Genomic DNA, 21,001 nt, shown 5'->3' with positions numbered 1-21,001 from the left:
CAAAGGGGTCCAGAGGATGGTGTGTGTCTGGAACAAGCTGCCAGAGGTAGTAGTAGAGGTGGGTACAACTTTGTATTTTAAAAGTCATTGGGACTTACACGAGATGGGTATGGAGGGATATGGGACAAACAGGGGCAATTGGAACTAGCTTTGGGGTTAAAAGTGGGGCAGCATGGATAAGCTGGGCCGAAGGGACTGTTTACATGCTGAAAATCTCTATGACTTTAGAAAGGGCCTTTGACGAAAACCGAATATTAATGTCAAAGCATGTTCCATGGTGTTTTAAAGCTCTGATCTCATAAGGGCTCCTTTAACACTGGTTTACACAAGCACCTGAGTGGATTTCTGGATTTTGAGACCAGATCTCCAGTTTGTGTATCCAGTAATATCCCAATAAGCTGCAGGGTGAGTGCAGCCGAGCTCCTGTCCCCGGGGGGGGCGAGTGCAGCCGAGCTCCTGTCCCCGGGGGGGGCGAGTGCAGCCGAGCTCCTGTCCCCGGGGGGGGCGAGTCCAGCCGAGCTCCTGTCCCCGGGGGGGGCGAGTGCAGCCGAGCTCCTGTCCCCGGGGGGGGGGCGAGTGCAGCCGAGCTCCTGTCCCCGGGGGGGGCGAGTGCAGCCGAGCTCCTGTCCCCGGGGGGGGGCGAGTGCAGCCGAGCTCCTGTCCCCGGGGGGGGGGTACCTGGGTCTGGTGTGGACTTACAGACAGGAATATTATTCGTCAATAACTCCATTATCAGTGCAGTTTGTGATTCCTTGTATACTCGAAGATTATCTGGACAGAACCTGTTCTTTTACCATCAGGATCAATATATCCTGAAAGTCCTGCACTGATTGAAATAATTCATTCTGTGTCCCTCCCACTTACCCCATGTTCTTGTCCAGTGAAAATCCTCTCGTATGTTAACGAGAAGCTGATTCCATCCACTCCTCCTTCCATCGCCTGCTCTAGTCTGTCCCGGTAGAATTTTGTCAATTTGAACAGTTGATATTCATCACAGTTTGTCAGGAACTCAGGGATTGTGGGGTTTGGATCTGTGAACACAAATGGAGAAAATTAAACTTGTCAATGAATTTCTATCCATGTTGTTACACGTTACAAGAAGCAACTGAAGCCCCCTGTGAACCGTATTATCAAACACCTTCTGGGAACACAGAAACATTCAGTGAAAGTATATCTGACCTTACCCCTGTAACAAACTTAGCCCCAAATCCATAAAGATCCATTGTTAAAAGGCTATCAATTCCAAATATAAAACCAACATTTTTGTTTAATTATTCACTGGATGTGGGGGTTGCTGGTAAGGTTTGAATTTGTTTTCTTTCCTGAACTGCCATTGGAGGGAAACTTGCAGTTAGTGGCCTTCCCATATATCTGCTGCCCTTGTCGCTCAAGGGTGACAGAGATCATGGATTGGGAAATGTTGAAGGAGCTTTGGTGGGTTGCCGCAGTTCCTCCTGTGAATGATACATATTACTGTCACTGTGCATATATTGGATATATTGCACTGGAAAGGAATGGTTCGATCAAGCAGACACAGCACGGATTCATGAAGGGGAAGTCGTGTTTGACGAATTTACTGGATTTTTTTATGAAGATGTGACTAGTGCTGTAGACAGAGGGGAACAGGTGGATGTGGTGTTTTTAGATTTCCAGAAGAAATTTGATAAGGTGCCTCACAAAAGGTTGCTGCAGAAGATTAAGGTGCACGGAGTTGGGGGTAAGGTGTTAGCGTGGATTGAGGATTGGTTGTCTAATTGGAAGCAGAGAGTTGGAATAAATGGGTGCTTTTTCTGATTGGCAGTTGGTGACTAGTGGAGTGCCGCAGGGATCGGTGCTGGGACCTCAGCTATTTACCATGTACATAGACGATCTGGAGGAGGGGACTGAGTGTCGGGTAACAAAGTTTGCTGAAGACACAAAGATGAGTGGAAAAGCAAATTGTGTGGAGGACACAGAGTCTGCAGAGAGATTTGGATAGGCTAAGTGAGTGGGCGAGGGCCTGGCAGATGGAGTATAATGTTGCCAAGTGTGAGGTTATCCACTTTGGAAGAAATAGTATTAAAATGGATTATTATTTAAATGGTGAAAAATTACAACATGTTAGTGTGCAGAGGGACCTGGGGGTTTGTGCATGAATCGTAAAAACCCAGTCTGCAGGTGCAGCAGGTGGTCAGGAAGGCGAATGGGATGCTGGCCTTTATAGCGAGGGGGATTGAATATAAAAGCAGGGAGGTCTTGCTGCAACTGTACAGGGTACTGGTGAAGCCGCAGCTGGAGTACTGTGTGCAGTGTTGGTCCCTTTATTTGCAAAAGGATATTTTGGCCTTGGAGGGAGTACAGAGAAGGTTCACCAGGTTGATACCGGAACTGAGGGGTTCGCTTCTGAGGAGAGATAGAGTAGATTGGGCCTGTACTCATTGGAGTTTAGAAAGCTGAGGGGTGATCTATAGAGACATATAAGAATATGAAGGGGCTAGATAGGATAGAGGTAGAGAGATACTTTCCACTTAAAAAGGAAACCGGAACAAGAGGGCACAGCCTCAAAATAAGGAGGGGGGGGGTGTTCAGTTTAGAACAGAGTTGAGGAGGAACTTTTTCTCTCAAAGGGTGGTGAATCTCTGGAATTCTCTGCCCATTGAAGTGGTGGAGGCTGCCTCATTGAATATATTTAAGTCACGGGTAGATAGGTTTCTGATAGACAAGGGTTATGGGGAGAAAGCGGGAATGTGGAACTGATCCACTTCAGATCAGCCATGATCTTATTGAATGGCGGGGCAGGCTCGAAGGGCTAGATGGCCTACTCCTGCTCCTATTTCTTATGTTCTTATGCATTGGTGGCTAAGGGAGTGAGGTGCTGTACAATTGAGCTATCTGTCCCTATACAACAGGAACAAGACTGTATCCAGGCATGGACAGATAAGTGGCAGGTAACACTAACACCAGACAACTGCCACACAACGAGCACTGCCAACAGAGACTCTAATCATCTCCCCATGGCATTCAACAGAATTACCATCACTGAATCTTCCACTGACCATATTCCCTGGGTTACCATTGAGACAAAACTGAACTTGACAAGCAATATAAATTCTGTGGCTATAAGGACAGGTAAGAGGCTGGGAATTCTGCAGCAGATATTTCTCATTTCCCAATTTCCCAAAGCCTGTTCACTATTTAAAATGCACAACCAGTAAAGTGATGGAATATTCATCTCTTGCCCAGAAGAAACCAGCTCCATTCACATGCAATAAGCTCAACATTATTCACGACAAAACAACATGCTTGATTGGCAAACTATTGCAACTTCCAAGCCCATGACCTTTACCCCCAGCAGGGTGGCATATGTATGGGAACATGACCACATGAAAGTTCCTGACTTGGACTGATATCCCACTTCTTTCAAAATCCCAGGACACCCTTCCTAATATACTGTGGGTCTACCTGCACCACATGGACTGCAGAGGTTCAAGTCAGCAGCAGCTCATCACCACCTTTCAAGGGAAGATAAGATGGGTAATAAATACTGGTTTTACCAACAAGGCTCAAACCTCTATAATGAATCTGAGAAAAATGCCTCACCGACTTTGTTTAAAACACTGGAATGAACCTCATCTCTGATTCATCATTAGATTCCTGGAGATGTCTGGCATGTTATTCCCTAATTCACTGTAAATTCTGATGCAAATTTGGCATTTGACATATCCCCATTTCCATATTTTCACCGACAATATCACTATTATCAGTTTTCACAGGGTCTACATTATTACTGACCACCGTCTGTTCCCAAATGTAACCAAAAAAAGTGTTGATTTAATACCACTGCAAGTTTCATTTCATGCTCTCGAAATATGTTTTTTTCACTCATTGCTGTTCTTTCCAGGTAACAGTATCTATATTAATTTTGTATTGTGTAAAAGGGGTGTAAGGGATACATAACTACACCAGAGTAAGACGGTGACCGAGAGCAGCAAATTAGCTTCAAGTGGGATTTCAGTGCATGGGAGAGAGGTGTGGTATACATAGGAATTATTCTAAGTTAATTAAATGAGCAATCAATTTAAGTAAATAACATAAGTAGCAAAGGCACCACTGGTGCTACGTTGCAGCTGTGGAAATGTGGGAGCTTTTGGATTACAAGGCGATTTGCTGATGTATTTGTCAGGAAAAGTATAAGCAGCTGGAGGAAATTCGTATCAGGATTACTGATCTGGAAGCTGAACTGAAGACACTGTGTAATATCAGGCAGGGAGAGAAATAGCCGGACACTTTGTTCCAAAAGAATTTAGTGAGGGGGAATGACACTGTTCACTGCAGTAAACAGCAAGAGTGTAAAAAATGTTGCCTGACAAGAACCAGGTTGAGGCTGAAGAATGGGTCTAAGACTTGTGTTCTCCACTGAAATAAACAGGTAGCAGGTAAAAATGGTGAAAGTTGATAGTAGGAGTTTTTAACAAGTATTCAAACAGGAAAAGAGTCAGTACAGTTGGTGCTGGCCCTGTGGAGAGTGACAATGGGGAGAGACTAGCAGATAATAATGAACTGGTGGATGAAATGAAAACACAATTTGCTGCTGTCTACACTCTAGAGGATACAGAAACATTCAGTAATATCTGTAGGACAGTGATTAGGAAAGAAATTTGATGAAATTGCAATCACGAGAAGGATGGTACTGAGCAAACTGCTAGAGCTGAGGCTGACAGATCTCCAGATTGAGATGGCATTCATCGTGGGATCACAAAGAGATGGGTAATGAGGTACTGGATACATTGGTGTTAATTTTCAAAAATTCCCTAGTTTGTGAAACGGTTCCATCAGGCTGAAAACCTGATAAATTTAACCCGTGTATTCAATAGGGATGGAGGATAAAAAAAGATACTCTAGGCCAGTTACTTTGAGTTCTGTCACAGATAAAGCACTCAAATCGATCATTAAGAAGATTGTACCTGGACACAGAGAAACTCAAGGAAATCTGGGAGAGTCAGCATGGAAAGGGAAATCGTGCTTAATTAATTCATTGGTCTTCTTTGAAAGTAGCCACACCCCCACTTCCTGCCTTCAAACAAACCACTGTCCTCAGCAAACTACCCAGCCTTCAGGGGAACAGTGACCACAATACCACACAACCCTGCCACAGCAACCTCTGCAAGACATGCCGGATCACTGACACGGATACCATCATCACACGTGAGAATACCATCCACCAGATACACGGTACATACTCCTGTAACTCGGCCAACATTGTCTACCTGATACGCTGCAGGAAAGGATGTCCCGAGGCATGGTACACTGGGGAGACCATGCAGATGCTACAATAAAGGATGAATAAACATCTCTCAACAATCACCAGGCGAGACTGTTCTCTTCCTGTTGGTGAACACTTCAGCGGTCACAGGCATTCAGTCTCTGATCTTCGGATAAGTGTTCTCCAAGGCGGCCTTCATGACACACAACAACACAGAGTCACTGGGCAGAGACTGATAGCCAAGTTCCACACACGAGAATGGCCTCAACCAGGATACTGGGTTCATGTCGCACTCTCTGTAACCCCATGACTTGCCTGGACTTGCAAAATCTCACTAACTGTCCTGGCTGGAGACAATACATTTCTCTTTAATCCGTGCTTAACCCTCTCTCCACTCACACTGTCTGTACCTTTGAGACTTGACTGCCTGTGGGGACTCACATTCCAGCCATTATTTTGTAAATTGAGTTTGTGTCTTTAGATGCCCTGTTTGTGAACTGAAATCCCAGTTGCCTGATGAAGGAGCGGTGCTCTGAAAGTTAGTGGATTTTGCTACCAAATAAATCTGTTGGACTTTAACCTGGTGTTGTGAGACTTCTTGCTGTTCTATGAAGGATAAAGAGGAGTCTGTAGACATGCTGCACGTGGATTCCAGGGGCAAGTTTTGTGGAAAATGAAAGATGACAGTGCAGGGATTAACATAATAGTATTGATTGAAGATTGGCTGACTGGTAGAAAACAGTAATTATGAATGGGTGCTTTATCTGATTGGCAGGCTGGGACAAGTGGAATGCTGCAAGCGTCTATGATGTGACATCAACTTGTTATTTTTTTTTAAATGAATGAAATAGTTGAGAGAAGCAATGGCATCAAGGTTAAATTTACAGATGATACAAACATCGGTAGAAAAAGTTATTGTGAAGGGGATACAAGGAGGTTGTACATTGGTGAGTAAAACTGACAGATGGAGTATTCTGTGGGAGAATGTGAATCTGTTTGCTTTGGCAGGGAGAATAAAATAAGCAGAATTACAAAACAGGAGAATGGCTGCAGAATTCTGATGCATTTGGATTTGGGTGTTCTAGTGCATGAATCAGAAAATAATAATTTCCAGGTACAGCAAGTAATTAAGGTTAATGGAATATCGTCCTTTATTTTGAGGGGATTTGAAGATAAAAGGATATTACGCTTCAGTTTTACAGGGAATTGGGAAGGCCACATCTCAAACGGCTGATGAAAAGCAGATGGAGTTTCATTTAGATAAATGTGAGGTGATGCATTTTGGTAGATTTGAACCAGGGCAGGACTTACTCAGTTAATGGTGGGGTGTTGGGGAGAGTTACTGAACAAAGAGATCTTGGGGAACAGGCTCACAGCTCCTCAGAAGTGAAGTCACAGAGTGATGAAGAAGGCATTCCACATGTTTGGTTTCATTGGTCAGAACACTGAATACAGGAGTTGGGACGTCTTGTTGAAGTTGTACAAGACATTGTTGAGGCCACACTTGGAATACTGTGTACAGTTCTGGTCACTCTATTCTAGAAATGATAGTTCTAAACAAGAAAGGGTGCTGAAAAGATTTACTAGGATGCTCCTGGGACTTGATGGTTTGAGTTATAAGGAGAGGTTGGATAAGCTGGGACTTTTTCCCCTGGAGTGTAGGAGGCTGAGGGGACATATTATACAGAGTGTAAATTAATGAGAGGCATAGGTAAGGTAGACAGTCAACAACTTTTCCCAAATGTAAGGGGTGGGGGAGTCTAAAACTAGAGGCCATAGGCTTAGGGTGAGAGGGGAGAGATACAAAACAGACCAGAGGGGCAGTATTTTCCACAGGGGGTGGTGAGTGTCTGGAACAAGCTGCCAGAGGTGTTAATAGAGTCAGATACAATGTTGTCTTTTAAAAAACATTTTGAAGTTACATGGGTAAGATGGGTATTGGGATATGGGGTAAACACAGACAATTGGGACCAGCTTACTGGTTTTAAAAAAAGGCTGGCATGGAGAAGCTGGGCCGAAGGGCCTGTTTCCCTGCTGTAAACCTCTGACTAAATGACTTTATGAATATTGTGCCTAGTTAATAAGCTCATTATTTAACAATTCGTGCATTAGATTCTATTGAAAGGAAGTTAACTGGATTAATATCCAGAAGAAGCGGGTTATCTTATGAGGAAACACGAGACAGACTGGGCTGGTTTCCTTCAGAGTCCAGAAAAGTGAGCAGTGACTTGATTGAAGCCTCTAAAATCCAGCATTGACACTGAGGACATGGAAAGTATGTTTCCCCTTGTGGGTAAGTCCAGGACACTATTTAAAACAAAGTTGTCTTTTTAGGTCAGAGATGATGAGTTTTTTTTCTTTCAGAGGCTGTTGATTTTGAAACATAAACAGATCAGCGACGATCCCATTGAACAGCAGAAGTGATGAAGGGGCCGAACGGCCTCCTTCTGCTCCTATTTCAGATGTTTGTATGAATTGTTTGTTCTCCCTTTTCCACTTATCTTTCCATTGTCCTTGATGGGTTCATGGTCCAGACGCTGGGGCCCTTCCTTCTGAAACCGAGAATGAGAAATCCCACTCCTGTTCCAGCCTTGCAGTTTCACATTGACCCAGCCTCCTATTTCCCTCCTGACCTGACCCAGCACAGAATAATCCCGATATCACTAACTCATGCTTTGTTTTTCATTCCAGTGCTTCAGTTTTAACAGCTCCTCTATGAACATCTTTCCATCTGTGTCACTACTTCAAAACATGGATCTTTTTGGTCTTTCGTCCTTCTCAAAGACGATCCCACCAGTTCCAGGATATTCTTTCCTCTGGTACGAGGGGGTAACTTACCATGTGTGATGTTCCAGGGCTGTAGAAGAATCTGTCTATTCCCCTGACAACAGAATCTCCAGCCACTATCACTCCTATTTCTGTGGCCCACGTCTCTCACTGTTACTCAGGAACACTCTGCTCGAGTCACCCTTTGTCAACCTTACAATGCCCAAATTTGAATGTGAACTCAGCTGTTTGACAACAATTTGAAAACTGCCTCCGGGGACACATAGAGGAGATTCACAAATCACACCCGGCCCCTGGGCTGAACTTTGGATAAACCCGCTCTAGATGGTGCCTCACTCCCACTTTCTACTCAGTCCCTGTCCTGTTCCCTCTTCCTGTGTGAGCAGCAGACAAGACAGAAATTATATCTGTATTTTTTGTGATCCTACCTGTGTCCAATCTCATTCTTTTTGGAGATGTTGAACATTCTCCCCTGTTTGAACCTTCAGCCATGATATTGACAGACGTTCCCTGATTCTGAGACTCTGTAATAAGGATAATATCAGGGTCAGGGTCAGATGTAAATATGAAAATCAGAAGCAGAGCATTAAGATCTTCACTGTGATGTAAGATATATTTCAGAATATTACAATTACACATGTTACCGCGATATTAGTGGCAGCTGTTTCACAAAATACCAGTCACCCTCATCAGGTCCCCTGAAAAATCCACCCTTCACCCTTGCGATCCTCTGTCCCATTCCCAGTTTCCATTTCCCTCTCCAAAGTCACTGAACATGTTGTTACCTCCCAAATCCGGGGCCATTTTTGCAGGAGCTCCATACAGTCAAGTTTGTACCCTGACACTGCTGTTAAAAATCACAAATACTATCCTATCCGACTCTGAAGGGGGAGAAGTTTAAAGGGAATAGAGTAGTAGGTAAGTTACTGGAAGGAGTACTAAGCGATAGGATCTCCAAATACTTGGATGGACAGGGGCTTATTAGAGAGAGTCAACATGGCTATGTGCGTGGTATATCATGTTTAAGCAACCTGTTAAAGTTTTTCGAGGAGGTTACCATAAGAACATAAGAAATAGGAGCAGGAGTAGGCCATCTAGCCCTTCGAGCCTGGCCCCGCCATTCAATAAGATCATGGCTGATCTGTCGTGTCTCAGTTCCACATTCCCACCCTCTCCCCATAACCCTTAATCCCCTCTCTTATCAAAAACCCATCAACCCGTGTCTTAAAAATATTTAGCGAGGCAGCCTCCACCACTTCAACGGGCAGAGAATTCCAGAGATTCAACACCCTTTGAGTGAAGAAGTTCAGGAAAATATTGAGTGGTGGGAGTGTGGAATGAGCTGCCAGATGAAGTGGTGAAAGGGGGCTCACTTTCAACATTTAAGAAAACCTTCTTCAGGTACATAGATGAGATGGGAGTGGAGTGATATGGTCCAAGTGCAGGTGAGTGGGACTAGGCTGAACAATGGATCAGCAAAGCCAAGAAGGGCCAAAAGGCCTGTTTCTGTGCTGTAGTGTTCTATAGTTCCACTATTCTATGGTGGAGCAAGGGAATTCAAATCTGAAAAAGTATCAGTCAGCTACACATCATCTGGAAAGCTCAGAGCAGATACCGGAGCAAAGGAATCCATATCATTCCAAAAGACTTTGGATAGTAATGGATAAGGACAAGAGTGACTCTCGGTTCAATTGGACAAGGGCCAAATACATCCAAATTAGACAGGAACAGGGGAATGTGGATTGGGAGCGGCTCTTTGAGGACAGATCCACGCCTGGCATGTGGGAAGCTTTTAAAGGCCAATTGGTTGAAATGCAGGAAATGCCTGACCCAGAAAAATGAAGGATAGAAATCCCAGAATTCGGGAACCATGGATGACCAGGAAAATTGTAAGCTTAGTCAAAAAGAAAACATAAAATAGGTCTCGGCAACTAAAAAACTGACAAAGCCCCTGAGGAGTAGAGAGAAAATAGGAAGGAATTTAATCATCAAATTACGAAGGTTGAAATGTTTTCAGCAAACAGGGCGAAGGAGAATCCCAGGTCTTTTATGCCTGTATACTGAGCAAGAGGGTAGCCCAAGAAAGAATTGGCCCACTCACGGCCAATGGAGGGAAGTTACGTGTGGAGTCACAGGAAGGTGGTGAGATCCTTAATGAGTAGTTTGTGTCCGTATTCATCAAGGAGATGGGTGTGAAGGATGTTGAGGCCAAGGAGATGGGTGTGAAGGATGTTGAGGCCAAGGATAGGTGTGTGAACACTCGAGAGAATGTCAATACATCGAAGGAGAAAGTGATAGGTGTCTAAATTAAATTAAGGTAGACAAGTCCCCAGGGCCAGATGGGATCGACCCCAGTTTACTGTGGGAGGAAAGAAATAGGGGAGTAAAAAAGATATCGTCACATCCTCTTTAACCACAGGCGAGATTCCAGATGACTGGAGAATAGCCATTGGCGATCCCTTGTTTCAGAAAGAAAGCCGGCATAATCCAGGAAATCAAGGGTTAGTGAGCCTAACGTCTGTGGTGGAGAAGCTTCTGGTGAGGATATGTGCACATTTGGAAGAAATTGACAAGCTTGTGTCAGGCAGCGTGGTTTTTATAAGGGAAAGTCATGTCTCACCAACTTGACTGAGGTTTTCGAAGAGGTGATAAAGATATCTGATGAGGGAAGGGCCGTGGATGTATATGGACTGTAGTAAGGCGTTTGACAGGATGCCACATGGCAGACTTGTACAACAACTGAAATCACAAGGAATTGGGTGGGCTGGCTAGACGGAAACAGAACTGGCTTGGTGATAGAAGACAGAGGGCAGGATGTTACGGCTGTGCTCGTCCCAAAACTGTAAAAGCCAACCCGAGGTCAACAAACCTTACCTCGGCTTTCCGATTCCCATGGTGGGCAGAAGAGGAAAATTCGCCCCAGAAAGGAGCCGGGCAAGGGTTTTTTTTCAGAATGGTGATCTATAGTTAGTAATGTTCTGCAGGAATTAGTGCTGGGACCTATTTCATTTGGGGAAAACTGGATGGGCTGATTAGTAAGTTTACGGGTGACACGAAGATTGGTGGAGAGGGCAATAGTGTTCAGTTTACAACAGGATATAGATAGGTTGGAAACTTGGGCACAGAAATGGCAAATGAAATGTAATCTGGATAAATGTGAAGTGATGCATTTTGGAGGATCAAGTTAATGTGTGAATTGTTCAGTAAACGGCAGAAACCTTTGGAACATTAAGACACAGAGGGATCTGGGTGTGCAGGTCCACAGTTCCCTAAACATGGCAACATAGGTGGCCATAGTTATTGAGAAGACATATGGCCAGGGTATTGATTACAAGCTTTGGCAAATCATGCTGCAGCTATATATAACGTTGGTTCGGCCACATTTGGAGTATTGCATGCAGTTCTGGTCACCACACCACCAGAAGAGTGTGGAAGCTTTGCAGAACACAAATAAGGTTCACCAGGATGTTGCCTGGTCTGAAGGGTGTTGGCTATGGTGAGAGGTTGAATAAACAAGGATTGTTTTCACTGGACAGCCAGAGGCTGAGTGGAGACCTGATAGAGGTTTAGAAACTTATGAGATGCACAGACATGGTGCAGATTCAGAAGCTTTTTCCCCAGGGTGTAAGTGTCAGTAAAAGGGTTCAAGGTGAAAGAGGGGGCAAGTTTGAGACAGATGTGCAGGGGAGGTTTTTCACACAGAGAATGGTTGGAGCCTGGAACATGCTGCCAGAGGAGGTGGTTGACACAGGCACATTCGCAACATTTAAGGCCATCATAGAATCATAGAAACCCTATAGTGCAGAATGAGGCCATTTGGCCCATTGAGTCTGCACCGACCACAATCCCACCCATTCCCTATCCTCACAACCCATCATATTTACCCACTAATCCCTCTAAACTACACATCTCAGAACACTAAGGGGCAATTTTAGCGTGGCCAATCAACTAAACCGCACATCTGTGGGAGGAAACTGGAGCACCCGGAGGAAACCCACACAGACACGAGGAGAATGTGCAAACTCCACACAGACAGTGACCCGAGCTGGGAATCAAACCCAGGTCCCTGGAGCTGTGAAGCAGCAGTGCTAACCACTGTGTTACTGTGCCACCCTAGATGGGTATATGAATAAGGAATAGAGGGATACAGGCCGAGTAAGGGCAGAAGGGCTTTTTATTTCAGTTAGCACATCATAATCAGCACAGGTTTGGAGGGCCGAAGGGTGTGTTCTTGTGTTGTACTTTTCTTTGCTCTAGGAACACTCTTACAACATGTTTAATGTGAGTCAGGGTGTGTGAAACCTATCTATGAAACAGTGAAGGTCAGTGGAAAACAAACCAAGGTGGTGGTGGACACGGGAACCTCTGCCTCTGTAATCAGTGAAAGGACCAGCAAGATAACTTGGGACTCTAACCAGGCACCAGCCCTTCCTCAGACAGGGATCAAACTTCAGACGTACACCAGAGAGCCCAGACCATTGCTTCCAGTGTTAGAAATGGGCATTGCACACAAAGGGAGGACACACGTCCCTGTGGTAAAAGGAAAGGAGCCTTATCCATAGGGCATGGCTGCTCAGTGAAGTTCTGTAGAACTGGGATGAAATAAAGCACACAAAGGTGACAGAGGATTCCAGTCAGAAATATTCAGATGAACTGGGCACATTGCGTGGCACCATAGTGAAGTTGTTTGTCGATCCACAGACTATCCTCCTCACTTTTTCAAGTACTGGACAGTGTCCTTCACCATGAAAGGTAAAGTGGAGGAGGAGGAGTTTGATTCTTTGCAGCCACTCAATGAGTCCATTCAGTTGGGGAGCATCAAATATCCCTGTTATTAAAAATGATGATACTGTGTACGTGATTACCTGGAGTTTCTGTTTTCAAACCATGCTGGGGACAATGGATAATCTGTGACAAGGTTTTCCTCCTGGAGGAGTTCATTTTTATGGCATCTAATTACAGGGAAAACTGAGGAGGAACACCTCAGCAACCCTGAATCAAGTGTTAGAGTCTTCAGAAACAGCATTGCATCAGAATTGTACCAAATGCATTTTCTAGGCGCAAAGTGTGGAATATCTCGGTCACAAAACCATAGCGCAGTGTTCATCACTTGTGAAGGAAAAAGCTCCAGATTCCAATAATGTGTCCGGGCTCAAGTAATTTTTGGGTTAAGTTAACTATTTTCCAAGGAAAATAACCACAACCTATTTAATCTCTCCTCATAGCAACAGTATTCTAGCCCTGGCACCATTCTTGTAAACCTCCTCTACATTCATTCCAGAACAATTCCATTCTTACTGTAATATGGGGACAAGAACTGCACACTACATTTCAGCTGTGGCCTCATCAGTATTTTGTCCAATTCCAACATTACATCCCTAGTTTTATATTCTATACCTCTGGCAGTGAAGGAGAACATTCCCTGTGCCTTCATTACAACCTTATCTACTTGAACTGCTGCATTTAGGCACCAGTGTAGTTGTACACCATGATCATTCACCTCATCTATTCCTCTTAATATATTTCCATTTATCGTGTAATCTCTATAACTGCTTTACCTTCCTAATGACATGACTTCACACTCTTCTGTGTTAAAATCTGTCTGCCTCTTCACCACCTACTCCACCAACCCATTTATATTATTTCAAAATTATAGCTACCCTCTACACTGTTCACTACTGGGCCAATGTTTTTCTATCTGCAAATTTTAGACTCCCCTACCCAAAGGTAGATGAGTCTAAAACTGGAGGTTTAAGGTGAGAGGGGAGAGATACAAAAGTGTCCAGAGGGACATCTGTTTTCATACAGAGGGTGGTGAGTGTCTGGGATAAGGTGCCAGAGGTAGCAGTAGAGGCGGGTACAATTTTATCTTTTAGAAAAACATTTAGATAGTTACATGGGTAGGATGGGTATAGAGGGATAAGGGCCAAATGCGGGCAATTGGGATTAAACTAGGGGTTTAAAAAAATAAGGGCAGCATGGGCAAGTTGGGCCGAAGGGTCTGTTTCCATGCTGTAAATCTCTATGGCTGTGACTCTGTGATTTCCAAATCGTGCTGCCCCATTCATTTCCACAATGTTAATCTGTAACACAAAGTGTAAGGAGCTGCAAAAGCGAGCACTGTGGAACATTTTATCCAGTTTGCCACATTACACTCTACCCCGTGGGTTTTTACACTTTTCACCTATCTGCCATATGGGACCTTGTCAAAGACCTGGCTAAGTTCCATGTACACAACATACACAGCACTACCTTCATCATCCTTTCTCATCACATCCTCAAAGAATCCAATCAAATTTGTGAAGCAAGATCTTCCTTTAACAAATACACATTGACCATTCCTGATAAATCTGTGCCTTTCTACTTGACAATTAATCCGCCCACTCAGGATTATTTCCATTAATTTGCCCACCACCAATTTAAGGCTAACTGGCCTATAATTGTTTGGCATTTCCCTTGACATCTTTTTTTTAAAACAATTGAAGAAAGTTTGCCTTTCTGCAGCCCTCAGTTAGCTCCTCAATATCTAGTGATGATTGGAAAATCATTATCAGAATGGTCAGAGGGGTGTTGGCCCGGCTGTGGAAGATGGGCTGGAATTCTGTGCTATGTTGGGTGGTTCTCGATGGGTGCACTGAGCTGCAAGTAAGGCAGTGTTGTATCCATCAGCTGGTGGGGGAGGGGACAGTTATGTTGCCCTATTCAGGATGGAGGGGGTAATCTTGTGGTGAAGAGAAATGGCTTCGTCCCATGGATCTCTAGGAGGTTTGCAGACAGGTTACGTAGTGGGAGTGGAGTTAGGGTGTAGCGTTGGACCAGTGGGCAATGTCAGGCCTTTGGGTGGACGAGGAAGTTGCCAGAGGGACGGATGGCCAGGGGGCCAGGGGACACGAGGAGGGGAACAGATGTTCTATGGATTTGGCCAGAGGGGATCGAGGGGACGGTCAGGATGTTAGAAAGTTAAATGTGGAATAACATGGAGTGTCATGGCAGTCTATTGTTCTTATTGGATTATTAGCCACTGGTGGGTGGTCTATGGATCTAAAGATCTATCGATCACCATATTATCAACAGATACCTCAGTAATCTAGTGAGATCTAAATTTGAAGTAGATTTAATTCTTCTAAATTGGTCTAAGTGATGACTATTGTCAGTCAGTTTGAACAATTGGAAGTTTGTAATTTACATCACAATATCTGGTGGATCCATTACAGGACGATGGGCTCAGTTAAAGATTGAACTTCTCGGGTAATTGTCACACAAGATTTACCGGGGAATTCTGGGGCGTGGTGTGGGTGTCCCCAGCATCTTTTTTGGGTATGCCCAATTAGGATGTCTCAGAGTGTGAAAAGTATGAGCCCAAATTGAATATAACCTAAAACATTAGTTCAGCCTTAAGCAGGAATAATGAGTTGAACATTGGACATGTACTTAAACAAGAACATAACCTGTTCAGAGAGGTGAAGAAAATGTTGATAAAAATGGTGCCAGAAATGACATTGGTAACATTACATTCAGTTACACTGATAACATTCAGATACATTAGCAACATGGAGAACAGCATTGAGAAGTATTTTCAATAGATGTTTAAAGTTCTGAGCGGTTTAGACGAAGTGCAGAGAAACTGTAACTATTGCTGGAAAAATTGAATATATTTGTCTCAATTTCACCAATATCTTCTAAAGAAAACCAATCGATTTGAAGGAAACAGGGTGATAAGGGAGGTGGGATATTTGGGTTAGAAGGATTGACCTTGCAGTGTCCGACACAGACTCGCTGACGTTCCTCAGTGCTGTTAACTATTCAATAAATCTACTGGGCCACCCTGTAAAATGCAACAAAGGCTCATGTTTCCTTTCTCAAATCACTGGAATAGTTGTTAGTATATTCTCGGTTCTTACCTTGTGCTGTGGTTCTTGATTCTGGTTCCAGAGAGTCCTGATAAATTAGTGTAGAGCTTACAGCAGATTATCGAACACACCCTGGGTAAAGAATAACTACACATCAGGGTCATAAACAAGACCTTCACCCTGATCAACACAAACCATTAACACATTGTACTTTTATTTAGAGGTGCATCCGGATTAAACGACATATCATTTTAATTGAATTGTTCTGATTAGTTGCTGACCAATTTTGACAAGGATGTTCATTTTGTTGCCTGTTGATAGTGATTACATTTCCCCCTGCTCTTTTAGAAACACAGAAAAACAGTCCCCATTTACTGGCTGTGATTTTTTTTTTCTCTTTGTATTACGTATTGTATAACGTCTTTATTATTGGAATATCAACTTTCAAACATAGCAAAGTTCAAAACTCAAACATTGTTGGTTTATTGGGTTCAGACACCAGAGGATAGGAAACACTGAGATTTACCATTAAAATATCTTCATTTTCAATCACTAGATTTTCACTTTATTTTGCTACAATTCTATCTGTGTAAATGTAATTTATTGATATTGTTGATGCATTAATCTCGGTACCCAGGCTTCTATTCTACTGCCCTGAACTTGTGTGTTTTCCATCATCGATAATTCTCCCAGCAACAGTAGATTAATGAGGAGAATGTCTCAGACTAGTCTCTAGTTGGTTATCTGCGCTATGTTTTGTTCACAGCCTGAGATGTGATCAGAAATATAGCAGCTAATTAGCCTCAATATTTGGTAATTAGCTTTGTCTGCTGGTTTCATTTTTTGGAATGGAATCACTCAATGTCTGTCCCGTGAGAGAACAGATCTACCAGAGGGAGTGGCAGTATTATCACAGGAAAGGTGGTGGGAACCCTCAGAATTGAACTTCTTGGGCAATGTGGTACAACCCTGACTAAAGGACCTCTGGCCTGTTGTAGGGACATCTTTGGATACCTCACAGTTAGGATGTCCCCGGCCCCACACTGCATGTCAGACGTGACTTAGAACATAAGAACATAAGAACATAAGAAATAGGAGCAGGAGTAGGCCATCTAGCCCTTCGAGCCTGCCCCGCCATTCAATAAGATCATGGCTGATCTGTCGCTGCTCAGTTCCACATTCCCGCCCTCTCCCCATAACCCTTAATCCCCTCTCTTATCAAAAACACATCAACCCGTGTCTTAAGTATATTGAGCGAGGCAGCCTCCACCACTTCAACGGGCAGAGAATTCCAGAGATTCACCACCCTTTGAGAGAAGAAGTTCCTCCTCAACTCCGTTCTAAACCGCCCCCCCCTTTATCTTGAGGCTGTGCCCCCTAGTCCTACTGTCCTTTCTGAGCGGGAAGAGTCTCTCCACCTCTATCCTATCCATCCCATTCATCATCTTATACGTCTCAATGAGATGACTCAGTGACTTGCTCAGACCTTGGAGGTTACGATGAAACTTTATGAAACTTTGTTCCAGCTTCAAGCAGGAATATCCCCTCGAGTAAAAGACACACACGAGAGTGAAGATGTAAGGTTCACAGAGGACAAAGAAAAATTAGTAAAATCATACACAGATGAAGGAACTCAGTTGCATGATTACTGTCAGCACATGTGGAAGGGAGGTCGATAGAAGCTTTCACGTGATGTTACAAACACTGAACAGTTTAATATTAACTGCAGATAAACTGTTATCATTGTTAGAAGGATTTGGAAGCATTTTTATCCCATTTCACTTTGTTTAAACAGAAATGAAGAATTCTTGAAGGAAAGGATGAGGGGGTACATGGACAAATAGGGGAAAGATGGACTGGCTGGATTGGTATTATGGAAAACTAACACAGACACACTGACCTCCTAGAACTTTCTAACCTATCGATCCATGGCACCAAAACTCAAGATTGTTCAGATTCCCTACATTAAAACAATGTAAAGGTGGTGAGGATATTCTGGGCTCTTACCGTGAACAGCCGTTCCCGCTCCTGGTTCCAGAAAGTCTGAACAAATTAGTACAGTGGATTCAACCGCTTATCAAACACACCCTGGGTAAAGATCAGTTACACACAGTCATAAATACGACCTTCAGCCTGATCAGTGCAGCTCCTCACCACACCTTTCTCTTAATGCCAGCTGGGTCTGAATTAAACAGTATAATTTTACTGAATCCTTTCAATAAATCCGTAATCAGTTTAAACGAAGACATTCATTCTGTGTACCTAATAACAGAGAGTATTGTCCACAGATCCTTTAAGACCCACAGAGAAATAGTCAGCAGTTGTTAGATGTTATCACCCACTGTCTAACTTATCTATTATTTAATGAGGCAATTCCCGGGAGAACAAGGTTCAAAGATCAATGTTCATTTATGGGTTTCATCCGGCAGAGAACAGGACACAATAAACTCTCTTCTTTGAAACATACTTGCTCTCAAACACTAAATTTAAATGTTGTACAAAATGATGGACATTTTGAGCATTAACTCGTGTGACTCTGTTACAATTGGTGACAGGATTCAGAAACTTCTAATCCAATTTCACAGAGGACTTATATACGTGTCTCAGATAGATAGAGAGAGAGAGGGAGAGATAGATAGACAGATAGATAGATAGATAGATAGATAGATACATAGATAGACAGATAGATAGATAGATAGAGAGATAGATAGACAGGTAGATAGATAACGACTGCACCAAAAAGTCAATATTTCACAATTTCCCTACGTTAAAATTTGATAAATGTTGTCACACAGCAGATTCATAAACATGAACTTCAGCCTGCTCAGTACAAATCCTCATCACATTTTCCCTAATTTAGTGCTAGGTCTGAATCACTCATATTCTCATTTATATTAACTTATACCGATAATTCACTGATCAAGTTGAACAAAGTCAGTCATTCTGTGTGCCTGTGAGAGTAATACATCCCCCGGTAAATTCCGATCTACCGGGAAACATTATACAGTTGTTAGATTTGATGTTTTCCTTATTTTGTTACCCACTGTATAATGTCTTTATTACTTGACTATAAACATCCAGAGAGAACAATGTGCAAAGAGTATTGTTCCTTTATTGGGTTCAGACATCATCATGTAGGAAAAGTGTTGAAATATGTGTTAATAAAAAAAAACTTTGTTTTCAACTGTTAGATATTTAATTCTATTCTGTCAGAGAAACTGTCTCAGTGTCTCAGGGTCTCAGGGCCTCTGGGTCTCTGTGTCTCAGTGTCTCAGGGTCTCAGGACCTCTGGGTCTCTGAGTCTCAGTGTCTCAGTGCCTCAGGTTCTTAGGGCCTCTGGGTCTCAGGGTCTCAGTGTCTCAGGGTCTCAGGGTCTTTGGGTCTCAGTGTCTCAGTGTCTCAGAGTCTCAGGGTCTTTGGGTCTCAGTGTCTCAGTGTCTCAGAGTCTCAGGGTCTTTGGGTCTCAGTGTCTCAGTGTCTCAGGTCCTCTGGGTCTCTGGGTCTCTGTGTCTCAGTGTCTCAGGGTCTCAGGGCCTCTGGGTCTCAGGGTCTCAGTGTCTCAGAGTCTCAGGGTCTCAGGGCCTCTGGGTCTCAGGGCCTCTGGGTCTCAGGGTCTCAGTGTCTCAGGGTCTCAGGGTCTCAGGGCCTCTGGGTCTCAGGGTCTCAGGGTCTCAGTGTCTCAGGGCCTCAGGGTCTCTGGGTCTCATTGTCTCTGGGCCTCAGGGCCTCTGGGTCTCTGGGTCTATGAGTCTCAATGTCTCAGTGTCTCAGTGTCTCACGTCCTCTGGGTCTCTGAGTCTCAATGTCTCAGTTTCTCAGGGTCTCAGGGTCTCAGGGCCTCTGGGTCTCAGTGTCTCAGTGTCTCACGTCCTCTGGGTCTCTGGGTCTCAGTGTCTCAGTGTCTCACGTCCTCTGGGTCTCTGGGTCTCAGTGTCTCAGGGTCTCAGGGACTCTGGATCTCTGGGTCTCTGAGTCTCAATGTCTCTGTGTCTCAGTGTCTCACTTCCTCTGGGTCTCTGAGTCTCAATGTCTCAGTTTCTCAGGGTCTCAGGGCCTCTGGGTCTGCTTGTCTCATGTCCTCTGAGTCTCTGGGTTTCTGAGTCTCAATGTCTCAGTGTCTTAGGGTCTCAGGGTCTCAGGGCCTCTGGGTCTCAGTGTCTCAGGGTCTCAGGGCCTCTGGATCTCTGGGTCTCTGAGTCTCAATGTCTCTGTGTCTCAGTGTCTGACGTCCTCTGGGTCTCTGAGTCTCAATGTCTCAGTGTCTCAGTGTCGCAAGGCCTCTGGGTCTGCTTGTCTCATGTCCTCTGAGTCTCTGGGTTTCTGAGTCTCAATGTCTCAGTGTCTTAGGGTCTCAGGGTCTCAGGGCCTCTGGGTCTCAGTGTCTCAGGGTCTCAGGGCCTCTGGGTCTCTGGGTCTCTGGGTCTCAGTGTCTCTGGGTCTCAGGGCCTCTGGGTCTCTGGGTCTCTGGGTCTCAGGGTCTCCGTGTCTCATGGTCTCAGGGCCTCTGGGTCTCAATGTCTCAGTGTCTCAGGGTCTCAGGGCCTCTGGGTCTATGCGTCTCAGTGTCTCAGTGTCTCGGGGTCTCTGGGTCTCTGAGTCTCAATGTCTCAGTATCTCAGTGTCTCATGGTCTCAGGACCTCTGGGTCTCTGGCTCTCTGAGTCTCAGTGTCTCAGGGCCTCTGGGTCTCTGTGTCTCTGTGTCTAAGGGTCTCAGGGCCTCTGGGTCTCTGTGTCTCAGGGTCTCAGGGCCTCTGGGTCTCTGTGTCTCTGAGTCTCAATGTCTCAGTGTCTCAATGTCTCAGTATCTCAGTGTCTCAGGGTCCCAGGGTCTCAGATGCAACTGGGCCTCTGGGTCTCTGAGTCTCAATGTCTCTGTGTCTCAGTGTCTCAGGGTCCCAGGGTCCCAGGACCTCTGGGTCTCAGGGTCTCAGTGTATCAGGGTCTCAGGGCCTCTGCGTCTCTGGGTCTCAATGTCTCAGTGTCTCAGTGTCTCAGGGTCTCAGTGTCTCAGGTCCTCTGGGTCTCTGAGTGTCAATGTCTCAGTGTCTCAGTGTCTCAGGGTCTCAGGGCCTCTGGGTCTCTGTGTCTCAGTGTCTCAGGGTCTCAGGGCCTCTGGGTGTC

At 44.5% G+C, this 21,001-nt stretch overlaps 1 protein-coding gene across 1 annotated transcript in view; it reads right to left on the bottom strand.

The window, feature by feature from the left end:
* LOC145338092 (NACHT, LRR and PYD domains-containing protein 3-like) overlaps positions 1-8,576 on the bottom strand; it is a 41,372-nt gene extending 32,796 nt beyond the window's left edge. The window contains 2 exon segments of the mRNA XM_080182877.1: positions 865-1,031; positions 8,458-8,576. Coding sequence (XP_080039003.1) covers positions 865-1,031; positions 8,458-8,521 — 231 coding nt within the window. The 5' untranslated portion in view covers positions 8,522-8,576.
* Between the last annotated feature and the right edge of the window lie 12,425 nt (positions 8,577-21,001).

The sequence above is a fragment of the Carcharhinus amblyrhynchos genome, unplaced genomic scaffold (assembly GCF_965287045.1).
Source record: "Carcharhinus amblyrhynchos unplaced genomic scaffold, sCarAmb.v2.hapA scaffold_96, whole genome shotgun sequence".
NCBI lineage: Eukaryota > Metazoa > Chordata > Chondrichthyes > Carcharhiniformes > Carcharhinidae > Carcharhinus > Carcharhinus amblyrhynchos.
The sequence above is the reverse complement of the archived record's forward strand: the minus strand, read 5'-3'. Positions and strand labels throughout refer to the sequence as shown.